Source organism: Lactuca virosa, chromosome 3 (assembly GCF_052849685.1).
Source record: "Lactuca virosa cultivar CGN04683 chromosome 3, Lactuca_virosa_CGN04683_v6, whole genome shotgun sequence".
NCBI lineage: Eukaryota > Viridiplantae > Streptophyta > Magnoliopsida > Asterales > Asteraceae > Lactuca > Lactuca virosa.
The window spans coordinates 84,649,928-84,661,021 of NC_136428.1; the positions used below are offsets into that span (position 1 = coordinate 84,649,928).

The 11,094-nt window shown below is 35.6% G+C and overlaps 1 protein-coding gene across 1 annotated transcript in view; it reads left to right on the forward strand.

Moving 5' to 3' along the window:
• The window catches only part of LOC145163747 (uncharacterized), a 60,854-nt gene extending 51,799 nt beyond the window's left edge, over positions 1 to 9,055 (forward strand). Inside the window, exons 7-8 of the mRNA XM_079082530.1 lie at positions 7,838 to 7,907; positions 9,005 to 9,055. Of these exons, the coding sequence (XP_078938656.1) occupies positions 7,838 to 7,907; positions 9,005 to 9,055 (121 nt within the window). The remainder of the gene's footprint in view (positions 1 to 7,837; positions 7,908 to 9,004) is intronic.
• The last annotated feature ends 2,039 nt before the right edge of the window (positions 9,056 to 11,094 follow it).

Consider the following 11,094-nt stretch of genomic DNA (forward strand, 5'->3'; position numbering starts at 1 on the left):
TCATGGGTTAGCACCTTATTCACTTTTTTCCTAAAGTAACTAAGATTGGGAATTTATAAAAACATTTAGTTACTTTATATTTATCATTAATACTTTTAATGAAGGTTTTAAGTCCTTGTCTTACCCATTCAGCTAACGACCCTCCACCAGTCAAGGAAGCGGTGGGTGAGAGTGGACCCCCATTAAGCTGCCATTTTATAGGCAACAACCTTATACCCCCCTTATAGACCGACTTCGTGAATGAGGCCTACTAACGGTAAAACGACTTAATCTTATACATATATAATTATTCTTAAACTTGTAATATTATAAAGTATAAGGGTTGAATTTTAACTTTTAAATTTCTAGGGCTTGGAAATAAAGTTTTTTAATGTGACTTTACATGTTCCAAAACTTGAGGGCAAGTTTTGTAACTTTCAAAACTTTTCATCTTTCATAACTTATGAGTTAATGGCTTAATAAAATGAGTGACTTTTCATTTTTTGTAACCTATGTGTTTCTTTAATGGACTTTAAAATAATGACTTTTGGTAATCCATAACTTGAGGGCAAGTTATGGACTCCATTAAAACACATAAAGATCATGAATTAAGCATTAAACAAGTAATTCCTATGATCTATCAAGAACTCATAAGAACATGAATAGTCATATCAAAATTTCAAGAACATATGAACACATATAATCATGTAATTTTGATATTAGCCATTGTAAATGGATTTGAACAACCATTACACCATCAAAAACAAATTTTAAAACACCAAAACAGTTTAGGGTAATGTTTCTAGTCTATTTCCAACAGCAAAAGTCGAAAATCTGCACCCTGGGACTCCTACTCGTCGAGTGCAAGAACCTACTCGACGAGTAGGATGAGTTTATGCTTGGACTCGTCGAGTCCCCTCATGGACTCGGCGATTCCCCTGTGCAGACAGCAACAAATTCGATTTTTTTCACTATTTTGCATCAAGTATCAACAAACAAACCTAGGCTCTGATACCACTGATGGGTTTAGAGCATTCTAATACTCCTAAGTGTACATGCAACCCTAGAAAAACCTTGGATCTATGTTTGTCTAAAATACATGCAAAATACTTTTTCCAAGGTTCATAATCCTATCTAGCATACATGGGGAACATTAAACATAAAAGATGGCTAGAATTACATACCTTGTAATTGATTTGATTCCTTGAAAACCTTGAGAGCCTAGCACCCCAAGTGTGATGCCTCAAATGTCTCACACAACACCAAATGCACTTGGAATAAACTTTGAGAGAGAATGTCACACTTAGAAATCGGCTTGCCCTCAATCTTGCTTCTAGTGTAGCCGATTTTGGTAGATAACATGTTCTTTATACAGTGTGTTACATTTAGGGTTACACCATGTAAACCCTAATGTAACATGGCTCTTTATTTCCATGACCCATGGGTTTGTAACTCCCATGGAGCATCCTATGGACCTTATCCCAACTTGATAATCCATGAAGCCTTTAGCCCACTATACAAGTTATGGATGATTTACATAATCAACCCATATATTTAATTAGTCATCTTTTGATCACTTAATTAATCCTAGATTAATTCTTGATCAAAACTAATTAAATAATATTATTAATATATTTAGAACTTATAATATATTAATAAACCATAAGTGTTATTTCTCTCATTTTAGTTTATCCAAATGCATGATGCCATGCAACCCAAATGGACCATGTCGGGTCGGGTCAAGTACAACCCAGAAATAGTTATGAACTTAGACACCTAATCCAACACTCTTCCCTCTGAAGGTCGATGTAAATAGGTGTTGCCTATTTTTGGCTTATGATCTCACACTTCTAGGTCCTCATGATGGAACAGAGTTTTTCCTACATCAATGTCTTCCAACAGGATGGAAATATCTCACTAGTGTCATCGATAAGTGCCTCAGGCACAAAAATTGGAGTCTTGACCAGCTTAAAATCTTCGAGATGAGGATTCTATACTCTATGGTGAAAAAAGCATCTCAAATTTTTGTAGCTAATATTTAACCATCTTGTTGACACCATTACATGGAAGAAACGTCTTACCTATACTTCTTATCCCTGCTAGTTGGCCATGGTGAAATCACTCCATGTATTAAGTCCTGAAAAATGATTAATATTATTCCAAATAATGTTGATCCTTCTATCACAATGTGGATGTAAAAATGGTCAGTGAATACCTACGATGTTGAGAATTCCCTTATGCTCCAATCAGTGTTAGGGCCACTGATGACCCCTTTGAGAACATAGTTCTGAAGAAGAGCCAATATTTGAGGAAGAAGAAGAGGCTGATGAGGAAAATGATGAGGCTGAGGACAAGATGTCAGTATGGAGAAAAATGAAGAAAATGTGGAGGTTTCTGACAGTGAAGACATTTTAGGACTTTCCTCTAATTCCCATCCATCAAAATCCAGCAGCCAGTGTTACGTCACCTTGATCCTGTTACTTTAACTGCAGTTATTCTATCTCATCATCGTCTTAACAAGCATACGTACTTCAATTCCTCCTCCTTATCACATCAAGGTATTCCTCAGAAACATATTGTATCTGAACATATATTTGGGTTCGACAAAACTACATCCTCTCCATCCCTTGATCATTTTCATACATAATCATGGTTAGTTCATTACAACTCACCTCCTACTCAGCGTGAGAGGGATCATGAGCCCCAACAACCAAATCTGTAGTTTAGATTCTCACGGCTCTTTGAACGTTGATTGAGGTATCTGATGTTCTTTTGCTTAACGTCTACGATGCATAGAGGATCGACGAGTTCGTGGTCACGAGCTACCGAGAAGTTTCTGGTAAGGTCATCTGCCACTTCTCTCTCTCATCTCCTTCGTTCTTTCCGATGGTTTGACGCCGTGTATGATGGTTGTGGTGGCTGATGGCCCTTGAACCGCTGTTTTTGCTTGTTCCGAAGATATCAGCCTCCTAGTCGGTGGTTGGGAGCTTTGGTCTCGTGCCGTTTATGTGTATGTGTTGCAGCCACGAGTCAAACGCGTAAGCATGTGTGTTATTTGGCTAGAAACCCACAACCATCACCTCATGGTGGTGGCTGCCATCGTTTTATGCCACCACCAGCCACCGTGAGGGGTGTGTGTGTGTGTGTGTGTGTTTGTATGTGTGAGAGTGTACTTTATGGGTGTGAAGTTGTATGTGCAATTTTTTGGCCGGAACACCCACCACCACCACCGTGAGGTGGTGGCTGCCGCCTTCTGCCACCATCAGCCACTGTGTTGAGTGGAGATGTACATTGCATGTGATTGGATTGCTTTTGGGATGCTTGGACATGATTTGGACTAGAATCATAACCACCACCACGAGGTGGTGGCCGCCACCGTGAGCCACCGTTGACCACCACTACCCGAGGTGGTAGTGGATGGTGCCCGGCCTAATGAAACCCTAGTTGACCTAATGAAATCCTAATTGGTCTAAAGACTTGGATTTTGGGCCTAATTAGCGTGTTTTGGGTTGGAAACCCTAATTAGGGTTTAGAAAACCCTAATCTTGGAGATTTTAATTTGGACTTGTCGGGACTCGCATTTTGGACGACTGGATTAGAATTATAAATTAAGCCCGACTACACTGTATGATTGACGTAGTAGATTTATGGACTTAATGGATTAACTCCTTAATGGGTTAAGTGTTTCTAATTAACCCTAATCGTCATTTCATGTGAAATCCTAATTGTGTTGGGTTTTGAGTTGGGCCTTTCTGTCGGGCCTAGATGTTCGGACTCTTAAAGGGACAAATATTAACAAGTATATGGACTAGGGAATTTGGATGGGCTTTATAGTAAGGCCCATGTGAGGGGCTTGGGCCTAATTTGGAAAATTGGGCCATAATTGGGCCTTGGTTGTTTATTTGGATTTTGGGCTTTCGGGGTGTGAATTTGGGCCTTGGGCTTGAATCAAGCTAGGTTAGGGGTAAAGTAGTCTTTTACCCCAAGCATGGACATATGGTTATATACTGGAACCCAATTATTAATTGGGTGTCGATTTGATGTTGACAGTTCGGGGATCTGCCAGCCATCAGCCAGAGATTTATTTGCGGGACTTCAGTAGTGCGAGGTGAGTTTCCTCCTAGGAACAGGTCTAAGGCACCAATGTTGGCCCGTTTATGTATGTTAGTATGTGCTGGACTTCAGTCCGATGTCGGGCAGTGCCCGATGTAGGTTTATGTGTTATATGTTCCGGACTACAGTCCGATGCCGGGGAAAGCCTGGGGAATGTTTGTATGCTTGATGTCTTTGTGATTCCTGCATGTGTTTGTTTTGTATGCTTCCGGATTTCGGTCCGATGCCGGGGAAAGCCCGTTTATATGTTTCCAGATTTAGGTACGATGTCGGGCGGGGCCCGAGGAATGTTTATATGTTTATGTTATGTGATTATTATGTGTATTTGTTGATATGTTTATATGTATACCGAGCTTTGCTCGATGACGGACGGGGCCCGATGCCGGATTTCGGTCCGATGTCGGGCGGGGCCCGATAAATGTTTATATGTTTATGTTATGTGATTATTGTGATTATTTATGTGTATTTGTTGATATGTTTATATGTATATCGAGCGGTGCTCGATACCGGGCGGGGCCCGATGCCGGATTTCGGTCCGATGCCAGGCGGAGCCCGATGCCGGACTTCGGTCTGATGTCGAGCGGGGCTCGATGTAGCGGCCAAGGCCCATGTTATGTTATTATGTGATTATGTGATTATGTGTATGGTATGTGATTGTTTGGGGAGACTTACTAAGCTTCGTACTCACAAATTTCAATTTTGGTTTTAGGTACTTTCGGTAGCAAGGGGAAGAGCTCGGGATGACTGCAGTGCACACTCCATGTTTTTAGCCTGGGATGTTTTTACTCTGATATATTTGACAGATGATTATGATATTTTGAGATACAATGACTTATGATTTTATGTGATGATTTGATAACTATGGTATTATTAATAATTAAAAATGAAATTTTTGGTCATGATTTTTGGGATGTTTCAAAGTGTTTGGAAGTTTGTGTTGATTTTTCAAAAGTTCATCCTTTACGATACACTCTTGTTGATCATGTTGTATCCTTCTATGAAAAACATGTGTTTGAGTTCTTTTAAACATGTACCTTCAATAAGCATCTACAAACCATAGTTGGCAACATTGGTGACGATGATCATGAAGTTTTACTTACATTGGAAGTGGTTCGAGATGTTTGTCGTCTTCCAAATCTTATCATGTAATCAACTCTTCCCTCTGAAGGTCGAGGTAAATACCACTGATGACCCCTTTGAGAAGATAGTTCTGAAGAAGAGCCAATATTTGAGGAAGAAGAAGAGGCTGATGAGGAAAATGATGAGGCTGAGGAGAAGATGTCTATATGGAGAAAAATGAAGAAAATGTGGAGGTTTCTGACAGTGAAGACATTTTAGGACTTTCCTCTAATTCCCATCCATCAAAATCCAGCAGCCAGTGTTACGTCACCTTGATCCTGTTACTTTAACTGCAATTATTCTATCTCATCATCGTCTTAACAAGCATATATACTTCAATTCCTCCTCCTTATCACATCAAGGTATTCCTCATAAACACATTGTATCTGAACATATATTTGGGTTCGACAAAACTACATCCTCTCCATCCCTTGATCATTTTCATACAGAATCATGGTTAGTTCATTACAACTCACCTCCTACTCAGCGTGAGAGGGAGCATGAGCCCCAACAACCAAATCTGTAGTCTAGATTCTCACGGCTCTCCGAACGTTGATTGAGGTATCTGATGTTCTTTTGCTTAACGTCTAGGATGCATAGAGGATGATGGTGTCGCTATAAAAAGGGAAGTTATTCTTATGTTTGTCATGATCCTCCTCAAAATCAACCTCCTCCTCCACACCCATCAGATAACTAACCACTACCTCAAAATCAATCTCCTCTTCCACGGCCTCCTCTGTCTACTCCTAGCTCCGCTCCACCTAATGAACCGCTAGTAGATGATGTCAAAAAGCGGGAGAAAGATAAAGAAAAATATTTTGTTGAAAAAGCCAAGTCCTCCTCCTCAAGTGAGTCTTCTGATGAGGAATTTTCCATTGATCCTACTGATCGTGATGAAGAGGGTTTCTTAGATGTTGACTTCCTGGGTGATACAATTCAGGCTTAAGATATCCTCATTTCGTCTGTTTTACCTTTATATGAGCCACATGTTGAGGGGGAGTCTTAGCATCAGGGGAGAAACATATAAATAGTGATATTGAGTCTGATGATGATCAACTCATGTCTATAAAGAGGAAGTCAACAACAACTCATGCTGCCACTACCACTACATCTACTGCTGTCAAATGTTAAAAGATCACTCGACTTTCTATTATTATTAAAGAATGGGGTTTATTTGTTGAAGAAACAAAGGACTTTGCAATAGAACATAATGCAGGATCTTGTAACATAGCTATACTTAAGCATGATGTTAATGTTGTTCCAAAAGTTGCATCTGTTGAGGGAAATTTGGCTCAGCATAAGGAAGCACTTAAACGTTTTAATGCTGAAGTTGCAAAGAAAAATAAAGTTAAAGAAATTCTCAGCAAAATCAATCTTTAAAAGTATGGATACGGCGAGTGGTTAGAAATTCAGAACATCATTAAATACCACAAGGGTATTCATGTTCAAGGGTTAAGGCGTGCCTTGATCCTAATGATTAATAAAGTCATTAATGTTAATTTGGTTCCTCTTCCAACTGTAACTTCCTCGTCAATAGCCCCAAGTTCCTCAGGGATTCCAAGAATAAGGTCCAAGCATGCTAAATTTCTTTTGCCCTTCGGATCTATTTATATCAATAATTCATTGCCAATGGGAGTAATTCATGTTCAACATCTTTTCATTCGAGAAGCAGAGCATGGGATATTTTATGTTAATGATAATTATCATGTGTGTTTCCAAATATCTGATGAGCTTTCAAAATCTCTCACTGAACACTTGTTTCATTTGAGGCTAGAATGTTTTGGGAAAACATGAAGTTGAAAGCTAGAAATGGCTAATCTCATTCAGGCTAAACAAAAGAAGAGAAGAACTTGCATGCGATGATTACTTGTGGATTAAGCCAAAGATAATTGTTGAAGCTGATAAAGTTTTGTGTTCATGACTTTTCACAGGATTAGGTTTTGACATCATCAGATTTAGGGAGATTGTAAGTTTGAACCTTATAATCGTATGAGTCAAACCTACTTCACGTTGATACATCATTTTCAGCGTAGCGGTCTCAACGTATCGACCGTTGACTAGAGATTCTCACAACAGCGTGAAGATTTCTTTTGCAACACGGTTCCAGATATGCTATCTTTGTTATAAGATCTTTTATTTGTATAGTTTATATTATCTTTGTAAAGTTAAATTTAAATCCCTAATTTGTAGGGATTTCGATCCTAGAATAGCCCATCCTAGTATTTAAATTATATTAGGGTTCTTGTAAAATATATCACTTGATGCATTCTCTTTATGAGAAGTTATTAATCAAAATTGGTTTTTGATTTCTTTGTGTTCTTTATTGTTTGATATTTGTCAATTACGATCTTTCGATCTTGATGTTGCTACAACTTTCTTGAACACATACATTGATGAAGAAGTTTTCGTTTCACAACCCGAATGCTCTGTATAAGTAACAGCCCCAAAAAGTGTATAAGTTGTCAAAGGCTCTCTATGGCCTTTGGCAAGCGCCAAATGCATGGAACTCTCGAATTGAAAAGTGCATGAAAAGTATTGGATTTCTCAAATGTCCTCAAGAACATGTAGTTTATTCAAGAAAGAAAATTTCAAATTTATTAATAATTGATGTATATTTCCTTTGTAGTGGGAATGATAAGTGGATTTATGGAAAATCCCATAAGTATGCATATGAAAGCTGTGAAACACATGCTAAGGTATGTGAAAGGAACACTCGATTTTGGTTTGATTTATAGCAAAATAGATGATGACAATGTGATCACAAGCTACACTGGCAGTGATCTAGCTAAGGATGTTAATAATAGGGTGATCACAGCTCGAATGGCTTATTACCTCAATGAAAATCTTATGGTCTGGTGTTCACAAAAGCAACAAACAGTGCAGCTTGTCAAGGAATATGGATACGTCATATGATCCATGCTTTAACTGGAGTTCTACTTGGTCCAGTTGTGCTTCATGTTGATAACAAGTCAACATTTTAATTGATGAAAAACCCGGTGTTCCATGGGCGAAGTAAGCACATAGATACTCGTTATCACTGGAGTTCTACTTGGTCCAGTTGTGCTTCATGTTGATAACAAGTCAACATTTTAATTGATGAAAAATCTGGTGTTCCATGGGCGAAGTAAGCACATAGATACTCGTTATCACTTCATTAGGGAATGTGTTGAAAGATGTGACATAGTGGTCAAGCATTTTAGCACCCTTGAGCAACGAGCTGACATACTCACGCAATCGTTAGGCAATATAAAGTTTGAAGACATTTGTATGAAGTTAGGAGTGAAGTAAATTTTAAATTAAGGAGGAGAATTTTGGATTAATTCAGAAAATATGGTTCATGGATATTTTTGGAAAGTGTTTATGTTTTAGTTTTTTCTTTCCATGTTTTGTGTTAGAGTCAAATTCCTTTTGACTTAATATATATAGATGAATTCGTTGTTTTGATCAATGCATTCCAAAACCAAGTTTTTATAGTCAGTAATACCTTAGCCTACAAATATTTTTTGTTTCCCTGTTTTCCATAGTTTTCTTCATATTTCCCTGTTCGCTTTATTCCTATCTATTCCTTTGTTTTTTCTTGGTGCACAAGGTGCAGGAATTAGAACAGCCCCTCTGGTTACAGTCTTTATTAATAAATTTGCCCATTCAATATAAAAATTTAGGAAACTTTATTTGGTCTCTTCGACATGAATGGAAAAATATATTGAAATGACCCCCGAAATGTACATATGGAGTTTAATTGGGACTAAAATGTGATTTCTTTTTCTAATACATTGTACAATCACAATGTTAGGTGGTCTCATCACTCGTTGCTCTTACCAACTTCACATGTGGACATCTTTGAAATTAGGTGGTTTTCTTTGTGCCTCTTTCCGGCCTGGAAACCTCATCGTTGCTGATGTATATGATTGTAAGATACTGTATAATAAAAGTAAAAATCAAATATTACAATCACAATGCAGGGAGAATCTATTAATCATTTAAATTTATAACTCGTCATTCTATTCTTCTATTGCTTCGGGGATTTTAGGGGGATAAAAAAAACCGGATTAAAATTTAAAGCTTATCATAGGAAACAATACCCCCAAAACAACCACTAGTCATCTAGTGATATGTCCGTATCAATTTATTGGGTTATAAATTAATACAGGTATTATCAAAACTACTAAACAATGTGAAGAAAAAACCATCTAATGATACTCACTTTCAAACAAAAACATTAAGTTTAGATTAAAAGAAATAATATTTAAGTCAAGTTTATATATATATATATATATATATATATATATATATATATATATATATATATATATATATATATATATATAAATAAAAAATAAAAAAAAATAAAAAAAAATAAAAAAACGGCAAAAATGAAATGAAAGGTTAGAAACACGGTAACAATTTCAAGAGTTGTAATATTAAAACTCGGATTAGACTACTTGTCTACTTGATGACCAGAGGAGAAATATGGACCATAATCCCATTAGAAATCACTAAATAAATATATATTTTTTGTAAATATTGAACTAGATTATATAGATTTATAATATACCATCGTTAGAATTTGAAATAAGAACTAAAATATCTACTTAGTTTGTGATAGATTTTTTCATATAGAGAGAATCCAACTACTATTATAACTGGAGATCAGATTTTAAATATAAAATATCCAAGGAATAATTATGATAGGCCTTATGGGGCAAATAAATAGCACAAAGAAATTCCAATTGTCTCATTCATCTATGGTGCGTTGTCTTCGAATGTCCCATGTGTTCCTTAAAACTAATGGCTGTATTATATTAAAATAAAATAATAATAATAATAATAAGGAATTTTTTTTTTTTGTTTTTTCTACAAATCTAACATTATGCGTAGACCTTAGTCCATAGGTCTTACTGTTTCATTAGATTTTATATAATCAGAGCAAACACAACTGTATAAAAATGTATACCTTTTTTTTGTCATATAATATAAATTCTATAAATTAATATTCATGGACCACTTAAATTTATTAATTTAAAAAGTTATTAATTAATCAATAAATTATTAAACTATTATTAAATTATATATTAATTAGTTAATATTTTATTAATTGATAATGAAAACCTTGATTTACTTTTCAAACTTCAACTTAACTATTATAGTATTATATAATATGTACGCTATATCAAATTAATGACCCAGTTTTTAACGTTCTTTTTATCTTCCACATTATTATGTTTTATGTGTTCAATCTATCATTTTATGACCATTCAAAAACAAATTCTATATAAATACAAGATCAAAATATGCTAAGACAAACAAATAATAGACACAACATGACTTCTCATCACGTTGAATAATTTTTTGTTGAGTTATGAGAAAACAAACAGCAGCTGTTCTTACAATGATAAGAAAATTAGATAGGGGATTCAAGATGGTATTGATTCCAAAAAAAAAAAAAAAAAAAAAAAAAAAAAAAACATTTGAATCATTTTTTGAAAAACTTTCAGAAAGCATTCATGTAATATAATATTATGTAGCATTTATGAAATTATTAATTTATATCTTTTATGGGGTCTATTATATATATAAACTAACAAAAATATTTAATCTTATAAGTGTAGTTAATTAATGATTTAACACTTTATCTTCGAATTGGGAGTGGCAGAAATATTATCTTAGAAAGTTTCTTAAATAATGAAATATCAATTTTGAATTTCTAGTGTCCATTTAAAATAATATTTTACACTGACAAGATTGGACAAAATGATTACTTTAGCGGGAAATAAAAATTAAGATCAAGCGTATGCATATATTTTCTTGAATTTTCAAAACAAAAGGTTGCAATAAATAAACGGCGTCATTTATTTTGGACCTAATTTTTTGACTGGATTCGTT